Genomic DNA, 23579 nt, shown 5'->3' with positions numbered 1-23579 from the left:
CACAAAACAAATATTTGTAGCCACGATTGTAGCTGGCCAAATGAGAGACATCGGCTAAATCGGCTTGCCATTGATGATCGATGCCTTCCACTCGGGTGCGACTTCTGGAAAACTTGCGTTGAATGGGTTTGTGTAAAGTGTAGGTAGCTTGTTCTTGTAACCATCATTGCACTTGAGGTAAACGGAGACTTTTCAGTCGAGTTTTGGCAGCACGATACAATTTTTGAACTCCTGCGTAACCTGCAGGATGCGAGGGATCGTAGTAAATGCTGGCTAAGACTTTTTCCATTTTTTTGGTTTGTTAATAAGTCACCCACTCTTCGGTGATGCTACTTTGGGTGGGTCGAAAGGGTGGTTTAGAAACGGATTTACGTGTCCGATGGGCTACGGGAGTAGAAGTTGAAGGTAGTGGTGGTGGAGGTGGCAATGGAATGGCTTTGGTTTTCTTTTCTTTTTTCACTTCTGGTTTCCCTTCTTTCTTTTTCACTTCTGTCGAAGGAGGAGTGGACATCATCTTTTTAACCCAAGCTTTCATTTCTTCTCGTTGGGGTGTGGGGGACGGGGTCAACAAGGATGCTGCAATCTTACTCGAAATGGGAGCTGCTGACGGTGTTTTAAACACTTCTCGCATCTCTTCTTCCTCAGGTCTTCGTGGGGTATCATCTCTGGTGACCCCTGGGGATGGTAGTAGTGGTGGTGGTGGTAGTGATGATGGTGCTGGACTTTTCATCAAGGTCTTAAAATCTTTCAGAGGGGGTAGAGCTGTTTCGTCTAAAGCTTTCTGGTGAAAGAGTTGCAGTCGTTGAAAGAGTTGACCGTCCTTTTGCGATTTTTCTGTTTCGGACAAATCTTGGCGATCCATCAAGGACTGCAATTCGTGTTGTAACTGGGACATCTCGCTCAAATTGGGATTGGTAGGTAAATGCGGGGTGCGTTGTTCTTGCCAACGATGGTATTCTATCCATCGTTTGTAAGGTACTAAAGCTAGTTTTCGTCCTTCCATGGGGTTGTCAGGGGTCGATTCTGAGATCTTGGGACGTCCGAGGGCCTTTTTATCGTGCTCCCACCAGTCCTCCCAACATGGTTCCCAAGACTCCTTTCAGTAAGGGGCCTAACAAGAGGGGTAAAATGCCTCCACGTTGGACCAACATCTTCTTCTTTTCACGAATGGGAATTTTCTTTTGAACCATTTGGCGAAGAACGTGACGATGTTTGCCTAAGTATTGTTTCTGGTGTTTGGACAAAGGGATCGTGCCTTTCAAGACGTTCAAACAGCATTCGCACACGGTATCGATGACCTCTTTGGAGGCCGATTGAATGAGTTTTTTTCGTAGAGGTGGAGAAGCTTTGGACAGGACAGATAACATGTCTCCATGTTTGACTAAACGAGGAGGCAGTCCTTTTCTTTTCTTTCCTTGGGGTTGTTTAGAAGAGGGATGTTTTCTGGAGGGTGACATCTTCAGGAGCACCAAAACACTGATACCCTACTTGGTCACACACCTTTTTTATACTGGAACGCGTCGCCACTGATTGTCTTTATGTCGTATCAGTTTGAGGACAGGCATGACACGTCGTGTAGGGGTATGCAACGGACTAAATCGAGCAAGTTCTTGCTTGGACAAATCCAGTAAACTTTGTAACATGCCCGATCTTTCTTGAACTTTGATTTTGGGAGCAGGTACTTTGTGAGCAGCAGCCACTGTCACTAAATTGGAGGGTCCTGCCACTGGAGAAGTTCTTGGGGTCATCAACGGAGAAGTTCTTGGTGTGATCAACGTCTCCAAGTACTCTTCAGTTCTTGGTGTCATCAACGGAGAAGTGGATGAACTTGAGGCTGCCGGAGACGCGGCCACCGCCGTGGCAGGTCGTGGTTTGCGAGTGTAAGGTTGCGTCCTGGCCGAAGTGACTCTCTTGCGACTAGTTTTCTTCTGTGGACTTTTCTTTTTCTGGGGACTTTTTCTCTGTTTCTTTTTCTGGGGGCTTCTTTCCTTTTTCCGGGGTGGTGTCTGGTAAGAGGAGGGTCCCGCCACTGGAGAAGTTCTCCTTGGGGACCTGGTCTTTTTCTTCTTGTGGCTCCGTTGGACTTTTTTCTTGGGGAGAAGCTTGGGGGCATTAGGATCCATCTTAAGAGAGAGCGAATGATGACCCCTCCTAGAGTACCGCTCCCTCCAGGTTTCAAAATGATTTGTTTTTTTATTTGAGTGTCGATGCGGGGATCGGCCAGTTGGACCAAAGCGACTTTGTTTCGATCGAAAAAGCGTTTGGTTTGATGAGGAATCTGAATGATTCCTTGGAGTAATTAACGTGCCGTCACCGTGAACCATCGTATGACTTCTTTGAGGCTAGCATCTAAGACACGAGCTCGTATTTGTGGATTTTTTCTCGACTGATGCCATACAAGGCACGAATCAATTTGACGGGAAGATGCGACTGAAGGGACGTCATGTTCAAAATGTGTGTGAGACAGACGAAAAGGGTCTGAGGTTTTTATAGATTTTTTTATGTGGAGTGAAATTAAGTCGAGGACGGAGACGTGTACAGGACAGGCCCTCCGTCTTGGCACCAGTGGTGAAACAAGTGGGTACGAAATCGCAAATCATCGGGGGCGTAGGTTTCAAATCGACGAGGAAATAGGCGTGTGGCATTTGAGTGGCATCGTCGTACGCCTGAGTCAGCCAAGGCGTTCCTAACTGTTTGGCTAAGACTTGCACTTGTCATTTATCTCGAGGGCTTTTAAACAAGACCAAGTAATGTGCATTGAGACTGATGGTGCGATGGGCTTTACTTTGTTGAAACAAATTTTGGGTGATGTAAACGACACTGGCATTACGGTGATGCCCTTTGCGTGTGAACCACAGTTTAATTTCTTCTTCCTCTTCTCCTAACATGTCGTCGAAAATGACCAAATGGGTTTGACGGGAGTCAGAGACGATGCCGTCGTCTTCTTTAGGAATGCCTTCCACAAACACGATGGAATCGCCTTGACTTTCTCGCAAGAGGCTGTACGCCGATTGCCACTCTTTGTAACACCACACGATCCGCTGAGGTGGTCGATCGATCAAATGATGTTTATGTTCGATCAAACGTTTGACGAATTCGGTCTTGCCTGAGCCGCTAGGTCCAGCAATGATCATGTTAAAAGGATGGCGAAGATACAAAGCCTCCCAACTGGCACGATCTAACTGTTCGTCGATGGTTTTGACAGTAGAGGAAGAGGGAGCAGAGACAGCAGAGGTAGCCACAGTGTTAGGAATGTCACTTGTGACACGAAAACAAACAAGACGAGAGTTTATATACTTTTTTCAGAACACGTTTATTGAATGTTTTAAACATGAATACGAAAGACAAAAATACATAAAAACCAAAGGCTTAAGTACAAGGATAAAAGGCACATGATAACCATCAACGTGGAATAAAAACTAGTGTCTGTACAACATGTTTTGGGTAAAGTTCTGACCAGTTCTATAGGGGGTAAGGTCACACAAGTGTCCTCCCGAAAGGGTCTTTCAGGACTGTCCACGACAGTCCTGTCCTGAGTGACGGGTTCTTCTGGTACCGTCACTAACACAGGTTGAAAAGTAACTTTTTTCCTTGAACAACTCTCGTGCATACTGGGCCACTTCTTGGGTCCAAGCCATAAAATCCCATTCTTTCCAGGCACGGACATCTGTCCAATGGGGGTGTAAGTCACAAGCTACACACACATCGTCATACACGTCTTGGGTAGCTAAAAGTTGACGAATCTTTTTTTCCCGTAGAGGTCGAGAAGTATCCAGATGAAACCGCAAGGCTTTGAGCAAAAGGAGTCTTTCGTGACCATTTAAGGACTTTGAGGTGGTAAGTACTGATCGTAAAGAGTCCACAAGGAATCGGCTGGTAAACGAAATCCCAGAAAACAAGTCACTAAAACACACACCACTTGTCCACCCAAATTGAATGGATACAGTTCTTGTAATAATCGATGGTAATGATCCACGGTTTGAATATGGTCATTGAGTTCCTTCCACGGAATCTGTTCAATGATATGTGACATAATCCGTGGCATGGCAGCCTGATTTTACAGTCTCTTTGTTTCGGAAGCAATAAAGGTAATTTCTAACTAGACATGTTCGTTCTCCAGTAGGGAATTTAAATGTTACATACTGTAACCGAAACGTCAGAGTTTGTCTAGATGTTTCGTCTTCCGCTAAGCAGATTCCACGTAACATATGTTGGTAATCCTTTAACTCGTCTTCCTCAATACGTTGCAGTAGGTGAATCTCGAAGTAACCAAAATTACGAACGTTTAGTTCATTCACAAACTGAAAGTGTTCAACAAGGTCTGACCACTGAAAGAATTTCTGACGAATCAGTCCTCTTATACCATTCAGGTACCAGTGGTTAAAGATCTGGTGACGTAACGGATGCAATTGTTCTTTACGTTTGACTTGTATTTTGACCAGCTGTCGGTAAATCCTTTCTCTCAACTCCACAGGCAAGCCCAAAATGTTCTCTTGTAAAGTATCCATAAGTATATACGCTGTTTTTGGAATCCTTGGGTGGTGGCCAATAGCCTCGTTTACCTTTGTGCCTGATGTAATATCCACTCATAATCAGTCTTCTTATACTTTGGAACAGAGCAAAATTTAAAAACGGTTGAATAACTTTGCGTTTGCGTTTCACTTGTAGTTTAATCAGTTCTCGGTAAATGCGTTCTCTCAACTCCACAGGCAAAGCACGAATGTTCTCTAGCAAAGTATCCATGAATAGGTCATACTAAATCCTCTTTTGTCTGACACAAGAAGTGTACCGTTTGCACAGACATGGTTTTACTTCAGTGTCGAATTTAAATCGTTAAGTTACTAATTTACACATTACAATTCGTTCAGAAGTTTCCTCTTTCACTAAGTTGACATTGTGTACAAGATGTTGGTAATTCGTTAACTCTTCCTCTGAAATTCGATGCAGTAAGTTTACAATGTAGTAGATAGAATCGTCAATAGCAAACCAATCCTTTTTAAAACTATGGGATCGTTGATCAATGTCTGTCCAATGGAACACTTTCAACCCCGAATCAGTCCTTGTATAGCATTATGCATGTACCAGTGGTTCAAACACCGGTGACGTAACGGATGCAATTGTTCTTTACGTTTCACTTGTATTTTCACCAGCTCTCGGTAAATGCGTTCTCTCAACTCCATAGGCAAAGCACGAATGTTCTCGTGTAAAGTATCCATGAACAGATTATGGTAAGTTACTTCAATGTCTCGGTCCCACTATGGGTAAGTAATGACAATTCGGTGACCATCGAGCATGTTCTACGTAGGCCGAATCTTGTGGTTTCCAGTAATGAAGTGACACACCGCAACTGAAGCACTTGACTTTATCTCCTTCGCCCAAGTAGAAAAATCCGGCTCTGGCTAATTCTTCGGGGGTCGGTCCTCCAAGATACTTAGGCCATTTTCCTTTGAACGATTGAAGACGATTTTCAAAGTCGCAGTATTCCGACAAACGCACAGGAAACGAATATTCGTCTTTCACAGGTTCGTTTCGATGAGAGTTGGGTGACATGGACAGGAGCTTGCTCAGGGCTGGATGACATCCGTAGGGGGGTAGACGTGAAGGTGAACATTCCCCTTTAAAACGAAACCCAGTAAAATGTCCAAGAGCACGAGTGGCATCGCTTTCGCATCCCTCAGGTTTGACACGCACAGCATCACTTTCAATGATACAGGTAGTGACACTAAAGTTCCCATGATGCTTTACGGCATCGCTAAAGTCACAACGTACAGCATCGTACCCATCGCAAGGCTCACAATCACATTCCACTTCAGAAGTCCCACACTTGAAGTGTGCCTTTCTAAACTTGTTTTGTGTTTCTCTGAAAGTATTCATCTTGTTCGCTTGGTCTTGGTAGTCACAATGAACTATCGATCTTGCCTAGAGTTCCTTTTTATATACAGACCAATACCGACCAATACCGACGTGTCCATACGGTAAAGTGAAATGATTGGGCAGTCGCACTCGCTTCTGGTAGACGATTTGATAGACTTTTTCCAAGGGTCGACTGACGATGTGGTGAGTGGGTAAACGTACAATCTTGTTCGGTTGATAGGTGGTCACTTTAAAGTTTCCATCCTCTCCCGATTGCAAGGCTTCTTTCAGTACCCCAAAAGTTGACCACTCGACGGGTACGATAATTCAGAGTCAATCCTTTCACTTTGCACGTCGTGTGCACTTCTCCTTGTTTGTCCCGGTATTCGTAGCCGTAATTTTTTGGACCGCCACTGACGAAACTTAGAATCTTGTCGTCGGGATGCTCGTCTGTCCAGGCTCCTAAACGGTCTCCTTCGATGTCAGGGTGCTGTTGACTCGGGTGATGAATGTAGATGCAACTATCCGTGTCAAAGTACAGGACGCGTTCCCCTAACAGTTCTAAAGCTTCGTACAATTTTAAGCGAGCATGAGCTGTCACGTAAGCCGCAATGATGACATTTCCAAAAGGGTCGTATTGTACAAAGTCCAGATCTTCTTCGTAATTGACCAAGATCAAATCCTCGCGAACGACGTCCACGTGTTTCATGTATTTGGTTCTGTCGTGAATCATCTGGAAGTAGCGGGAAGGTTCTGTCAAATATTCCGTCTTGGGTAAACACGGGCGTTGTGCCATTTTACCCCACAAGCAATTTAACATCACTTTGGCAAACGATCGCCTGCCTTCGTTTTTCTCGATGTGGTCTAAAGTGATGCCTTCTTGTTCATAGTATTTCTCTTTGAATTGTATTTGGTCTTCGGGAGTGTGACACCAGGGTTGATAGCCGCTGGCTTCTTGTTTCAGTTTCAAAAAAGCATCCACGTAGTCAGCGAAAATGCCTTTCTGCGTGGGGTCATCCTTGTGGTATTGTTGTGTCTTGGGAAAGTGACAAATTTCGTACACTTCTAACAGTTGGTATCCCATGTCCAGAGCTTTGAACAATTCCACGTTGACCCACGTCCCCGTCAAGGCCCGTTCTTCCTGGGTGTGATGGCAAGGCTGGTCTTGGTTGCACGTTTCGGCACAAGTACGGCACAAAGGAAACATCAGTTTGCCTTGGCAATGGTGAGGTAACACGGGATGGTACAAGTCCGTGGGCAGCAAAACTTTACACTTGATTAGACCTTCGTATTGTCGAATGTTTTTCAGGTTGATGTGTTCCGTCAGCAATTGTGGGTGCCCTACAGGAAAGCGACAACATTTGCACACGTAGGGATACAGCGAACACAAGTCCAAGTATTTGATTTCTTCTCCTTTCTCTTCGTCAGCTTGGTACAGCAAACAGGTGGCATTGGTCCTTCCTCCGTACAAACTATCCCTCGGGTTCAGGGGGTCCATCAGCTTGTAACTTTCCACGAGGCGTTTAAACTCGGGATCGGTTTTCATACGGTGATCGTACTCGTGTTCCCACATTTCCACCACTTGGTATCCTTCCTGTTCTAACTTTAGGCGTCGCTGACAAGTGTCCTGGTACAAGTCTTCCATGGTTCGTTGTAAAAACTGATTTTTAGTGCTACGATCAGGGTAACAGACGGGACATCCGTGAAATAAGCAACCGTTAAACTCGTACAAGATCTTGGGGTTTTCTAAGTCCCAGCCATCTACCGAATACGTTCCGATGGTCTTTTCGCCTCCTCCGTTGCGGGCATGCTGAATCCATTTGTCTTCCTTGTCGCACAAGTAATGTAACCAACGTAGGGCTTTGACCGAGTATTGACGTTTGACATAGTTGGTCGTTTGAGGGCTGATGACAACCACGGTGTTTTCAGGCATGAATCGTTGTCTGTACACTAAGGAACACGCTTTGGCAATGGTGCAAGCTTCTTTCAAAGGATCGACCCCTCCGTGTTCCATGAACAGTTCTCGAAATTTTCCACAGCAACGCCGTAAAATGTCCACGTCGGAACGACAATACTTTAGCATTTCTTCCTGAAAGTCGAAAGGGTCCGAGGCGTGAGCCTGGTACCAAGCGTAGAAAGCTTCGTTGTTCGGTACGCATGTTGTCGGGGTCGTAATAGTGAGCCTCAGGTAAATGGGGTAGAACGGCGTGTTGATTGGCTTCCGTATTGAAAAAGTGTGGAAAGTACCCTTTAGCCATTTCTGTCATTCCAAACGTTTTAGGAATTCGACTCAAAGGCATGGCCAAATAGCTCATCGAATCTTTAAACTGTACTTGTCCCACTTGCATGAAAATGATTTTGGCTCCGTTCAAAGTCACTTTAGGACGCTCGGTGCCTTGTTCCGTATATTATCTCAAAAGAAACTGTCCATCGTATCCGGAGAAATTGTGAGCCATCACCGTGGCATGACGATGGCAATCTCCGTAACGTTCGATGTCCTCTTGGCTCCACGTCTTGTCGATGGGATCTAAGACCCATTGGGCAAAATCGGCTAACGTGTTCGGTCCTCGAAAGATTTTTTCACGCCCTCCGGGAATCTTGCTGCAGTGACGGCAATGACTGAAAATAGGTTCTTGAATGCACTTCTCGCACGCTCGATGAGCCACGCAGAAATTAGGAATGTGAATGCCGGTCTCTTGCATGCATTCGAAATCGAAAAAGATGAAATTGCCTTTATTCTTCTTGTGACCGTCCTCTTCCTCTTGTGGGGGTTGGTATTTTTGCACGTAACATTGATGTTCCAAGTCCACGATGTGGTGACAAATGTGACATTTTTTCTTTCCTGAACATACGTGTGCCTTGGCATTATTGGTACGTATGCCTTGTCCACACGTAGGGCACAATCTCAGCAGTTCACAAGCGCATTTCTGTTGTGAACCTTGCGTCTTCAAATGTTGTTGGTAACAGGTAGGGCTGACAAACGTGCGCAGACAAGTTGAACAAGGCACTGGTCCTTCGCTCAGACAGGGTGGAGAGGCCAACATCCTGAGCATTTCAATCCACAATACTTGTGTTGCTCTCGATTATTATAACCATGGTCACATTTCTGACAGTAATATCTGTATCTTAGAAATCCGGTGATACTGGTAATGGTATCGAAATGTTCATCGTAATGATAAAGGTGAATGTATTTTCCATCCTTAAGATCTTGGCCTCGAAACAACAGACGTCCGCGCACTTCTGAGGGTACACTTTCAAGGTGTATCGTGGAGCTAGGACAGCTTGCAATTTTTGCATTTCAGGAATGCCACAGGGTGTGTCTTTGGACAGGCCATCTTGTTGCAACAGGAGTTTTGCTTCGTTTCGTTGTTTGGCTCGTCCGATTGTCGAATAGTTTTCCAGGTTCTTTTCCATTCTACCGTGTCGTTCTTGTTGGCATAGGTTCGTCCCACCACGATGGCACGGGCTAAACACATCTGGTCTTAAGGGTTGTTAATTCGGACGAGACTTGTTTTGGTGTTGCGAAGGTCGTCCACCAATAAGACCTTTTTGCGTCCAGTCCCTTGAGGAGGAGAGACGTGGGTCATGTCCAGTGTGGCTTTTCCATCGGTGATGTCAAACTGGTCATTAAATTGTTGCACGTGTTGAATCTTGTCCATGACTTTGGAAGTGGTCAATTCTGCAGGGGTACTAAACTCGATCCAAACAAGGGATTTCAAACCGTCTTGTTGTATGGAAAGTCTCAAGCGATCGTCTTCTTTGGGTTGACATTGTCGTTTGAGTGTGGTGAACAAAGAATCCCACACTCCGGTGATGAACCCTTCTGCTTTCTCTAACGGTACGTCGGACTTGAAATCTTTAAACTTCACCGTGTATTTGTAAGCCGTGGTTCTAAATTTTCTAGAGGAGCGCTTTTCCGTCTCTCGAATGGAATAGTATTTTTCAGGGTTGACTAAGAGTGGCGAACTTTGTTTAGAGGGTTTGGATTCTGGTTCACTCATGTCCTCTTCAAAATCACTGGCATGAATTTGTGCCAAGACTTCAGCTCTGGTACGAGGCGATAGATCACGTTTCTGCCTCTTACTTTCTTCTTCTTCTTTCTTCTCGAATGAATTGGATCGTTTCATCTTGAGTGAAAAACGTCAAATGACTCAAGTTTAAACACCGTAGACTAATTTATAGTCATGGCAGACCAGCGTATATAAAAGGGTGTGTGTCTTGTCCTTTCACTATTCATTTCACTCTCAAACCGAGCACAACGATGGAAGAGACTAGCCAAATCGAACGTTTCATCAGAGCTTTGCGAGGGGTCATTAGAAAATTCTCTTCAGTCCAGCCGACGGACTACTCTCCTTCCTTTCGAGATAAAAGTCAAGATACTTGCTATATCTGTCAGAAGAAAGGGCATTGGACTTCAGAGTGTCCAGACCGTCAAAAAAGAAATAAAACAGGGGCTAGAAAAGACAAAAGTCAAGATACCTATTATTATTGTCAAGAAAAAGGACATTGGTCTCCAGATTGCCCAAAAAAGAAACAAGATGAGTCAGAAGAAAAGAGGGATTCTTCAGAGGAAGAAGAGAGGGATTCTTCAGAGGAAGAAAGCAGCCAGGTAAAGAAAAAGAAACAGGAGAAGAAAAGAAGAAGGGAAGAAAGTGAGGAGGAAGAAGAGGAAAATCCTGTGAGGGTGAAGAAATTTAAAAAACAGAGAGAGTAAACAATGAGACAGAAGAAGTTTATGAACTTTTTAAAGTGCTCTGTTGTGAATTGTGAATTGGATTGTAACTATTGATAAAAGAATACATTAATTATATAAGGTAAGTGTCTTTGAGTTTTGATTTCAAAATAAGAAGCTACACTCACGCACTCATATACACGTACTATAGGGGTAAAATGCTTTTTTTTTTTTTGAGTTATTGGCAATTGGAATTGTATTTCTTTTCGAGAGACGTGGGTGGCCCTGAAAAGGGCCTTTGGTTTTTATGGTGTAGGGGTGAGTTTAAGCAATCAACTTTAACTGTCTTAAGCCTTTGCCACTGCAGAGGTCTACTTCTGGACTGCGTACTGTTGATGATGATGATGATGATTTGGTTGAAATCACTAAGGGTGGTACGGTAGGCTTAGTCACAGGGTTGACGTGTTTAGCTCGGGAAGGTCGTATTCTCTTTGGTCGTGATAAAGAAGTCTGATACATTTGTTTCAGACTTCTTAACTCCGCTAAAATGTCCAACAGTACCGTGACCGTTTGATTTTCACCCTCTTGTTTCTTTACTGCTACGTCTTCTTGTTGTTGTTTTTTTCTTACCTCTTCTTCTTGCTGCTGTTGCTGTAGGAGAAAAGCTTGTTCCGCTTCCTTTTGTCGTTGTATAAATTTCTCCAATTCTTCTTTCTGTCTCTGTCTAAAATTCTCCACTTGCGGTAATGAAGAAGGTAACGAAGGTTCCGGAACAAATTCTTGCGAGGTAAGAAAATCCACAAAATCCCAATTTACCTCTTCTGAAAGTAAGTCCGGGTTCCCTTGGGCGGTCTCCACTGCTGGTGCACCCCAGTGAATCGTTTTCTGAGTTTCCGTCATGTTGAATCACTGTCGCATAGATTGACTACACACAGGCGCTAGCTAATCTATATAGACCACGTGACGTCACAGACTGTTCTCTTCGGATTGGATGCGGACTGACTGAATTTTGTAACGCGTGTTTGGATTGGTGAATGAACTCAATCCGTTTCAATCCTTCCTCTACCTATAAATAAGCGCAATTCACTGCATTGATTCACCTGTTCTCGTCGCCTCAAGATGTGGACCACAGTTGAATCATCAACCCTTGTGTCTTCAATGATGTTTAGGACGGGCATGCTAATGTATGTCCGATCCAAGTGGACCGTTGTCCACAGGACAGACACCAGTCTGTGGATACGTAGGATCTACGTAGAAAGACAAGGATGCCTCAAAAGAGTGCTGATTTACGGGCCAACAGTGAGACGCAGCCTAAGGACAAGAAGAAGACGAATGCGGTGCCCTTTATGTTAATGGATACATTAACATAAACCCAAAGGCCCTTTTCAGGGCCACTCATAGGTCTCGAAAAGAGAATGACTTTGGATTGCCTACCCTTTTTTTAAAATTTAAAAAAAAAAAAAAAAAATCCCATGTTAAATTCCCCTTGTCCCTAGACAAGCCCAAACTCTATTCCCCATGTTCAATTCCCCTTGTCGCTAGAGTGGCCCAGGGTTTTTTCTCCATGTTCAATTTCCCTTGAGGCTAGAGTGGCCCAGGGCTTTTCTCCATGTTCAATTTCCCTTGAGGCTAGAGTGGCCCAGGGTTTTTCTCCATGTTAAATTTCCCTTGAGGCTAGAGTGGCCCAAAGGGGTCCTGTAACGCTAATTCCCATTGAGGCTAGGGTGGCCCCCTTCACTACTCTTGGCGCTCAGCATTAAGAAGTTAGTGTTAGGACTGGTCGGCCTATTGTCAGGATAATGTGGCTGTGTGGGACATAATCCTAGATGTCTGCGGCGTGATGCCTCGGTGCAAGACATCATTATACACTGCCACACTGCAGACATCGTTGAGATTGTTAAAGCTCCGTTAAAAGGAAAAATCCAAATGAGATAAGTCAGGTATGGGTCCATTTTCACTCGGATATAGCTAAAAAAAATTGAAATCAGTATAGTTTTATTTTGTATATTTCCGAAATGATTGACACTACTACGTTTGCTTGACATAAAAGTTGAGTGTATTTGTATTTAAACTGTAGCAACATATGAAATTCTCCATACCATCATGACTGCTGTTGATATCCAACATCGTAGATTAATGTAGTGTTCTAATCAGAGATGATGCCTTGTTTTCAATAAATGCATAACCATTAGTGAAATGATCTACATGTACTGAGCCGATAAGATGTAATTATCCATAAATATCATATCATTTCAGAGATTTTTTTCCTTTGTATTATTTAATTTGTGCTTGTAATTTTTTGTACAAAATGGTCTTTGATCTCGTGCATTTTCTCAGTACCTTACTCCGCAAAAGACAGAAAACACTTTGATAATTTCATATCAGAGGTTGCATGCTAAACGAACGTTGACCAGACCAGTTGTAAATTTATTTTCGCGGATATTGATCTTTGGTTTTTAATTTATTTGTTTAATTTTGGTGAAATGTTATATCTTCGTCGGTAATTTAGATTCTGAATTGGAGAAGACTTCCTACTGTTTCCATGAATATTGATGTAACCATGGTCCCCGAAATATAAAGCTCTTGTGATAAACATATCTATCTATCTATCTATCTATCTATCTATCTATCTATCATAATAATAATAATAATAATAATAATAATAATAATAATAACAATAATAATAATAAACTATCTTTAACGAGGATAACACGTTTGGTCATGGCTGACCCATCTGCCATGTGGTCCTCAGTTTTTGTAATAAAATAATAAAAATAGAAGTTCATGAAGATAACCATATATCGTCGCACACTCATTTGTACATATTTGACATGAATGACTATGTGTGACTATACTGGGAAACATACAAATATATATCAATTATGGATATCATTTTAAAGTTTCTATTCAGAGCTTTTAATATATCATTCCAGCTGGTCTAGAAGGAATTTCTTTAATGATAATTTAAAAGAAGCAAGGGATGTTGAATTACGTATCCTCATTGGTAAGGAATTCCATACAGTAGGCGCTGATACAGAAAATGAGCTTTTGTAATGATTGGTTTTCGACCAAGGAATCTGGAGATCGTTGTTTGTCGTCGATCGGAGATTACGCTCAGTATTTGATGATCTTAGTTCAATTATGTTAGAGATATAATCTGGAGAAAAACCGTTTAAAGACTTATATGTCATGATTCCTTTAAAATAAAGAATACGTTTTTGTATAGGTAGCCATTTCAGACGTGAAAACAAAACATTTGAGGGAGTCATAACAGGAAGTTTCAGTATTATTCGGGCTTCCCTTTTCTGGAGTCTATCAATTCTGCACAGATTATAATTTGATGTGTTTCCCCATATGGTACAGCCGTAATCTATCAGTGGTAGTATATAACCCGAAAAATAAATTTCAAGTGATGTGGAGGTAGAAATTTTGAAAGCAATTTTAATAGAGTTATTCTTTTGACTACCATTGCACATAAGTGATCGAAATGCGCATTCCAGCTGAGATGTTGATCAATATAGATACCAAGAAGTTTTTGATTTTTGACAATAGATACGTCTAAGCCATTTTGAGTTAGAAGTAAATCCATGTTAGTAGATAGATGCTATCTATCTATCTGTCTATCTATCTATCTATCTATCTATCTATCTATCTATCTATCTGTCTGTCTGTCTATCTATCTATCTATGTATCTATCTATCTATATATCTATCTATATATGTGTTAATGTGTGTGCATATATGTATGTATAAATGTTTCTCCCTATATATATATATCTCATGAATACGGATATACATCTGACGACATTTTAAAATTTATAGCTGGTATTATCGTTTTACATATATACAAGACAAGAATAGTCTTCGAGTACGTGTGTCCAGATTTTGTATACATGTATTGTAGGTAGTGGCGATGTTGCTTGGATTGTTTACTGTAGCTCTTGACAACAAGGGACTTAATCAATGTGTGTGTGTGTGTGTGTGTGCATATTACGGTGGTTATGTTATAAGAAAGGGTCCGGAATAAAGGTAAGAGGCGAGACCAATCAGTCAGAAGGTTTTAATGTAGTTGTAACATACTCTTGTACCAATTAAAATCAAAGCGAACATTGCCGTGCACGTTTAAGACATTGGGGTCTATCTGGAATATTTGCTATTAATGAGTACAAAAATAGCGCATGGAAAGCGTGGGACAAAGGTGAACAGGTATGTGTTAAGTACTTGTAAACTACTTTTCGCCTTTGTGTCAGTTTCTTTCAGCTTATATTATAGGGTTGCGGAATAGCGATAAGTCTAGTTATTAAATGCATTGAAACGGTTGTCATACAGGTAGTATACATTAAACTGTTGTCATACAGGTAGTATACATTACACTGTTGTCATATAGGTAGAATACATTAAACTGTTGTCATACAGGTAGTATACATTACACTGTTGTCATATAGGTAGAATACATTAAACTGTTGTCATATAGGTGGTATACATAAAATGTTGTCATATAGGTAGTATACATTAAACTGTTGTCATACAGGTAGTATACATTACACTGTTGTCATATAGGTAGAATACATTAAACTGTTGTCATATAGGTGGTATACATAAAATGTTGTCATATAGGTAGTATACATTAAACTGTTGTCATACAGGTAGTATACATTACACTGTTGTCATATAGGTAGAATACATTAAACTGTTGTCATATAGGTGGTATACATAAAATGTTGTCATATAGGTAGTATACATTAAACTGTTGTCATACAGGCAGTATACATTAAACCGTTGTCATACAGATAGTATACATTAAACTGTTGTCATAAAGGCAGTATACATTAAACCGTTGTCATACAGGCAGTATACATTAAACTGTTGTCATGCAGGCAGTATACATTAAACTGTTGTCATACAGGCAGTATACATTAAACTGTTGTCATATAGGTAGTATACATTAAACTGTTGTCAAACATGTAGTATACATTAAACTGTTGTCAAACAGGTAGTATACATTAAACTGTTGTCATAAATATAGTATACATTAAACTGTTGTCATACAGGTAGTATACATTACACTGTTGTCATACAGGTAGTATACATTACACTGTTGTCATACAGGTAGTGTACATTAAACTGTTGTCATACAGGTAGTATACATTAAACTGTTGTCATACAGGTAGTATACATTAAATTGTTATCATACATGTAGTATACATTAAACTGTTTCCATATAGGTAGTATAAATTAAACTGCTGTCATACAGGTAGTATACATTAAAATTTCTACCCTGCTTATAACTTCTAACAAGGAAGTTATGAAATTACGCAAATACTGTCGACAAACAACGGCCATATTTTCGAAATAGCCTGAACATTTTTTAATGCTACTAGAATAAACAAAACGATAGGTAAATATATAGATAGCCATATACATACTTACATAAACGACTACAAACACCCCCACCCCCATATATATGTATATGTGTGTGCATATATGTATGCATATCTCTCTCTCTCTCTCTCTCTCTCTCTCTCTCTCTCTCTCTCTATATATATATATATATATATATATATATATATATATATATATATATATATATATAAACATTTATGAGATTGTCTTCAATCAAAGCCAAGATAATTGTTGAAAGTAATAGTTTTGCATATCGATGTCTAGAATAGTACTAACGCATCATGCACTCGAGACATCGGAGTCTTTATGAACGAAACATTTAAATATGAATATTCTAGACATGTTCTTGTTAAGAGGGCATACGATATTAAAAAAAAAAAACAAGGTTTGAGTAGTCCATTAGTGTCAAACTTATGTTTGGTCCAGCTCCCTCAAATTATATATTACTTGTGTTGCAGTAGAAGCTCCTTTATTCTTCCTACATATCCAAGAAATACTAGTTATCCCTACGTTCTTTTGAAAACGTGACTTGCATATTGTGAAACCTTCGTCTGTTAGCTGTTTTTGCGTTTAATGAATTTCCTCCACAACCAATAAACAAAAATTCAGGAAACTTTGTGTGTGTCTGTGTGTATATGTGTACGCGCGCGTTTTTGGATTTTAATGTAGCTTTAACAATCTTTCAGCATTATCGCTACAACGTCTGTAGTGTGGCAAGTTATAGTGATGTCTAGCACTGGAGCATCATGCCGCAGACATGTAGCAAGATTTCCTGACATTAGGCCGAACAGTCCGAACCCTAACCCCTTAATGCTGAGTATTTTACTGTATTGCCTTTGTTTAAAATATTTTAAAAACGACCTTGCATACTTTCAGTGGCGTCACTAGGGGGCCTGCGGGTGGTGGGAAGTGGGGGTGCGGTGTCACCAAAGGGGGTTACACCAAAATTACTATCTATAAAAGTTTTGAATTTTTGTGCTGGAAGGAGGTCCATCGGGGTGATACCATGAGTTACCGCACAGGGTCACACCAACCCGAGTGACGCCACTGCTTTCAATATCGTTTGGAAGAAACATGTCCTATTAGGATATTAACGGTGAAAAGAATAATGCGTAAGAAGAAAACGCTCGAATCAATAGCGGAAAAAATGCGCCGCCAGATCTCAGTCTGTATAGTTTGAAGCTGGACTCGTCTTCTAAGCGAGTATTACCGTAATAAAAAAATGTTTGTGCCTTGGCATATATCAACAAGTAGCCTCTCCAAGTTATCCTCAAAATTCTGATTCTAACTTTTTTTCGCGAATTATACGTTGCTTATATTTGCCAGTCCGAAATAGGTAAGCACAGGCAATTCAATTTCATGAAAATATTGTTTCCATCCAGTTTGAAAATACCATCGCTAAAACCGGAAATGATAATGCCTTTTACTAGCATTCTTTTTGAACTTTCCCACGCTTCATTGTTAGCATCTCCTTTTACCTTTATATTTAATGAGGCTAAACAGAACATGTAGTATATAAGGACTTAGATTTGATGAGTAAAGTTACAAATAATCGCTCAGGTTTTAATGCATCAGGATGAGTATGTGATACATATATAAAAGAAGCAGGTATCAAGTTAATTCCACTCAATTAAGATGCAATTATAAAGTTTCTGTTCTTACCAAGAATCTAAAAAATCTGACACATGGCTCATACTTTATGTGAAGCTAATGCCCGTAGGGACATTCAGTTTGTGCATATATGGGAATTTCATAAATGAGTATAAACTGGCACATTAAATAATTCTATTTGGGAGTGGCCAGTTAGGATTAATTGGTTATTTTTAATTGAAGAAAAGGAAGTCGGTATCCATTATTAATACAGTATTTTAGAAATCTTTGCCATTACAATGGCAACCGATGTTCTAACATTGTTTCTTTATGATATTTTATATCAAAGTATTTACACATTTAATTACATGTATTCTTAGTTTTTGAATCACTTCTAATTATTAGAAAATCAACTCACAGAGCCATGATTTATATTTTATGTTCAGCTTTTTGTTATGCATCGTTATTTTTCTGATTTTATACCGATATTAGTATTTAAATTTTAAACGTTTGCGTTTTGAAAGTTTATTTAATCCTGTGTATTATTTCCTATGAAAAATTGCATTATTTGACATTTATTCACTATATTTGTTGCAAAAGTAACGGACAACAAGTGATTATCGCTGCCTTTCATTTTGCAACAATTATCAGGCATGTTACTTTCTATGTCTAATATGCGATTTTAGGACACTATATCCTCCCCTGAAAACTGCATAGTAATATTATTGTCCGTTTTATAGACTCTGCCAAAAACCTTGAGGAAATTTGAGACGGTTGGTGATGAAGGAGCTAAACCATTCAACTGCAGTTTATTTTTAGTCAATTTCTTTTTATTCAGTATTGTCCTCTTACAAAATATTTATGTACGTCCTATTGTAGGATCCTCTTCACCGTACAATTGTATATTTTCAAGCTTTCATTTCTTTAAGGGTTCTTGAGGCGTGGTGCATATGGTGTCTTTATTCTCCTTTACATTCTCATCCCAAGAGTATTTTGAGAGAACGTCACAGTCATAATGTGTTTATATGCATTGTTGTATTTTTCATATGCTAGCATATCAATCCTATTCGTCATCCACTTCATTAACATAAAGGTTTTCATGTATTACTCGTTTTTTTTCTAGCTTGCTTATGTAATGTATAGGTGTAGTGCTTAGGTAATGTATATGTGTATTGCTTATGTAATGTATAGGTGTGTTGCTTATGCAATGTAAAGGTGTGTTGCTCATGTAATGTATAAGTGTGTTTCATATGCAATGTATAGGTGTGCTGCTTATGTAATTTTAATGTGTGTTGCTTATGTAATGTATATGTGTATTGCTTATGTAATGTAAAGATGGGTTGCTTATGTAATGTAAAGGTGTGTTGCTTATGAAATGTATATGTGTGTTGCTTATGTAATGTATAGGTGTACTGCTTAGGTAATGTATATGTGTATTGTTTATGTAATGTATATGTGTGTTGCTTATGTAATGTAAAGGTGCGCTGCTTATGTAATGTATAGGTGTGTTGCTTATGTAATGTATAGGTGTGTTGCTTATGTAATGTATAGGTGTGTTGCTTATGTAATGTATAGGTGTGTTGCTTAAGTAATGTATAAGTGTGTTGCTTATGTAATCTATACGTGTGTTGCTTATGTAATGTATAGATGTGTTGCTTATGTAATGTAAAGGTGTGTTGCTTATGTAATGTATAGGCGTGTTGCTTATGTAATGTATAGGTGTGTTGCTTATGTAATGTATAGGTGTGTTATATCTGTAATGTATATGTGTATTGCTTATGTAATGTATAGGTGTGTTGCTTATGTATTGTATAGGTGTGTTGCTTATGTAATGTTTAGGTGTGCTGCTTATGTAATGTATAGATGTGTTGCTTATGTAATTGATAGGTATGTTGCTTATGTAATGTATAGGTGTGTTGCTTATGTAATGTATAGGTGTGTTTTATATGTAATGTATATGTGTATTGCTTATGTAATGTATAGGTGTGTTGCTTATGTAATGTATAGGTGTGTTACTTATGCAATGTATAGGTGTGTTGCTTATGTAATGTATAGGTGTGTTGCTTATGTAATGTATAGGTGTGTTGCTTATGTAATGTATAGGTGTGTTGCTTATGTAATGTATAGGTGTGTTGCTTATGTAATGTATAGGTGTGTTGCTTATATAATGTATAGGTGTGCTGCTTATGTAATGTATAGGTGTGTTGCTTATGTAATGTATAGGTGTGTTGCTGATGTAATGTATATGTGTGTTGCTCGTTTAGTCATTATTTCTATTTAGCAATATTTTTTCCTTTATGTGCATTTTAATTAACGTTCAAAAGTGAATCATATTCATGCCAACAACTAGACTAAAACTGTCTTAAATGTTGCTTTGTGTTTCACCATATTAAATTTTCACCTTTCGATCGCATCTGATGGAGGGAAATAAATTAGGTACATCCATTAAAGTGAATTAAAAGCAAATAAAGTAAGAGTCTTTATACCTGATAATTTGTCTTTAGGAGTTATTAAAAACAATGGAAGGTACATCTTGAACATTTACGTTCGTTTTCAAGAATAATTTCATATTTTTGTGAATGTTCTTCGTACATATGATTGATACTAAAATAGTACTTCCAACTGAGACACAATTTATTGCTTTGTATCTGTCTATATTTGCTGTAAATAATATACCAGTTTTTGTCTCCTCATTGCATAATGATTTTGTGATGTTTACCAGATCTTCAAAAACTGTACTTTAACACGTTAACTTTAGCCGAATGCAAATCGATGCATTTTCTTGGACCAAATAAATAAGGTATTAGTTTCTCCTACTGCATTGTTTTAACCATCTCTCCATTTAGTATGATGGAGCTTATCTCGATGTTATGATCCCTCAATGTAATGTACACACCAGCATAGTAGGATGCATTTCTATATTTTAAATCAACAAATGCGCGTTTTTATTTTCTGAAATGTTATTGAGTAACATCAATAGCTTTAACCTAACACTTATCCCATCCAAACTTATAAACAAATATTTTTATTGTCAGAGTGACCCGTGAGGTGTAATATTCTAAGCAATCTATACTTGTATCTGTCCAATAAATATAATTAATTGTATCCATTAAAACTATAGATATTCCCTCTCTCGATAACTTTTTAGGATGTGTGGCAACATCGTTAAAAATTGAAAGATGCTGGACAACCATGTCTTTGTATTTCCAATTGTGATTCTCGTCTATATTCCGGTGTCATTCATAATCACGTGAGTATCTTTCGCATTTAAAAGTTTATTTAAAACATTATTAGGATGTTGTTCCATTTATACTTATTACATTGTATAGACGAAGGGCGTTTATTACATATAGTTACAGAACTATCAAGAATAAATACATGGCACAATCTATGTTAAACTGCATCTCTTGTAAAGACTCAAATAAAGGTTTCATTATATTTTCCTATACCTTTTAATAAATTGATGTTTTACCACTTAGAATGGTTTTCTTGCGTTATTAAATTTAAAGTTTACACTGTTATGTGCGTCTCAAAGTTATGTCATGTGAAGCATATCTAGTTCCATATTTCTGTTTTGAGAAGTTACAAAAGATAATAATATTCATTTTTCTATATGCTGTATGGCTCAATTTTTGATGTTATTAGAAATGGACATTGGGCAATCGCTATCTCTTTAGAAATCAATACCGATATACCACCCTAATTGTCTGCGTAGTTGTCGTGCTAATTATTATCATTATTGTTGTTGTTGTTATTATCATTATTATTATCATTATTATTAGTAGTAGTAATAGTAGTAGTAGTAGTAGAATTGGGTCTAGCCCTACCCTCACAGCTGAAACTTATAAAAGTATTCCTCCAAGTGATATATATATATATATATATATATATATATATATATATATATATATATATATATATATATATATATATATATATATATGGAATTAAATACAATTAAATATATTTGTCCAAAATGTCAACTCTTCACTACCAGAAAACTCTTGTACAATGCTCTCAATAGGAGAACAAAATCAACTTGGTACTGCTTTGAATTATTTCACAGAGAGTATTTGCGAAACACCACAGACGATGAAAGTAAATGAAAATTATATCAATCAAGTACATTGATACGTAAGTTTTTTTAGGAAGCTAACAGATAGATTTTAATCTCATTTTGTTGATTATGGAAAAGGATTTTTGACAGTAGTAAAAAACATCTTACTTTATTACAAATTAGCAGATGAAAATATTAGCAGTAAATGCATACTATACTAAAAGCCATACATGCAAATGTCAAGGCTTGTGTAAAAACTCCGAATTCCGTGGCAGAAATATTTAACTGCCCGGCTGGGGTAAGGCAAGGTTGTGTCGTATCACCAAATTTATTCTCATTATTTCTAAATAATTTAGAGACACAGTTTTGACCGGAATAACAGTGCAATATTAGAATTTGCTAATTTATTTACCCTGATGTACGTGGATGACTTGGTTGCCTTTGCTGAAACTGTTATTCAACTTCAAATAATTCTAAATCAATTGAAAGAATACCAAGCCAACAGGAAACAAAAGATAAATCTGTAAATAAACTAAAATTTTACTTTTTTAAAAGAGGGAAATTCGAATGGATATGATAGTTGCTATTTGGTGACTGCCCAACAGAGACGGTATCTTGTTATAAATATCTTGGTTCTGCATTCTCTTCATTAAAACCCATGCCATATGTGTAACAAAACAAAACCAGCAGCACAAACAGCAAAAGCACATTATAGCTTGGAAACTAGATTTAATCGTTTTGGTAAACTGTCTTCAAATACATTATGCTCAAAATATTTTGATATTAAGTTTGAACTATGGTCAGACTTTTCGTGTTTTTGCAAAGCAAATGACATGCATCTTTGTGTAAATATGTTTTGGGCTTTACAAAACACATCCAAAATCAATAATGAGTAAGGTAGTAATGAATTTAATAACATACTGTAGAATTCTTAAGTACTGATTCACTCTATTAATGATGGATAATTATTGATTCCAAATTCAAAACTATAACCTATCACTGACATTGGAAGAACACTGTACTTGTAGGGTAAATGAAGTAAGGAAACTACTGTTTTGATACGGAATTCGTGCTTGTTAATCAAGTCATACGGAAAGCGAGAGTGTCCGGTTAATCAAGTCATACGGAATGCGAGAGTGTCCGGTTAATCAAGTCGTGCTTGCTTATAAAATCTGTTATTAGAGAGTCAGTAGGCTGTGTGTTAATCCTAGAATTGTTTTGTTACGTGTTGTTACCTTTTTCACCAATTTATGTAATTTGGGCAGGTGGCCTACGTTACAATAAATAAAGATTATTGTTATTATTATTATTATCATTATTATTATTATTATTATTATTATTACAGATATGGAATTGCCGTGGCATATGGACATGTAGAGCCTGGATTCCCCTATATAAGGTTAGGACCGATGACATTTTCTACATAATTGATTTTCATACAATATTTTCAATAGCAACTATTATCCTATCAGATTGCAATAATGTTATTAATATGCCGAGGTACGTTAACAAAACCCTCACCTATCGATCGGTCGATCTATCTATCTATCTCTATCTCTCTATCTATATATCTATCCAATATCTGCTAGTTACACTATCCATCACACCATCCCCGTCTGTATGGTTGTTGTTGTTATGGGTCTCTATCCATTTTTCAGTACATGAATTATTGTGCATGGCGGCCAATATATTTGGTGGAGGAAAACCCCGGGAAAACCCCAGGAAGAACTACCGACCCAAGAAAAGTTATTTTCAAGCTTTCTTATGTACCCACTTTGGACTCGCCCGAGAATCGAACTCACGCGGACAGAGGTTAGACGTCAGTGATTGGTAGAGGCGAACGCCTTTGACCGCTCGGCCACTTGAAAGAACGGAGCCGCAGGTGTCCGATTGGTCTAAAGCGCTGACCGTTACCGATCACTGTCATCTCACCTCTATCCGCGTGTGTTCGAGTTTTATTATATTACAAAATTATCAAGACACTTTATGGCAATTTTCATGTTCA

The 23579-nt window shown here is 38.9% G+C and overlaps 1 protein-coding gene across 8 annotated transcripts in view; it reads left to right on the top strand.

The window, feature by feature from the left end:
* LOC149787781 (DNA damage-regulated autophagy modulator protein 2-like) overlaps positions 1-23579 on the top strand; it is a 42611-nt gene that overhangs the window by 8315 nt on the left and 10717 nt on the right. For 3 of the 8 annotated variants that reach the window (XR_016424098.1, XM_089973979.1, XM_089973985.1), the window contains exon 2: positions 22920-22973. Coding sequence is in view for 7 of the 8 variants with exons in the window: in XM_089973979.1 (XP_089830105.1) it covers positions 22920-22973 (54 nt within the window). In the remaining variant the exon portion in view is untranslated. The other 5 variants (XM_089973980.1, XM_089973981.1, XM_089973983.1 and 2 more) reach the window with 4 other exon arrangements.

This window comes from Sinohyriopsis cumingii, chromosome 11, assembly GCF_028554795.1.
Source record: "Sinohyriopsis cumingii isolate HCF-2022 chromosome 11, ASM2855479v2, whole genome shotgun sequence".
NCBI classification, from domain to species: domain Eukaryota; kingdom Metazoa; phylum Mollusca; class Bivalvia; order Unionida; family Unionidae; genus Sinohyriopsis; species Sinohyriopsis cumingii.
Note: the sequence above shows the minus strand (reverse complement) of the source record. Positions and strands in the feature narration are given on the sequence as shown.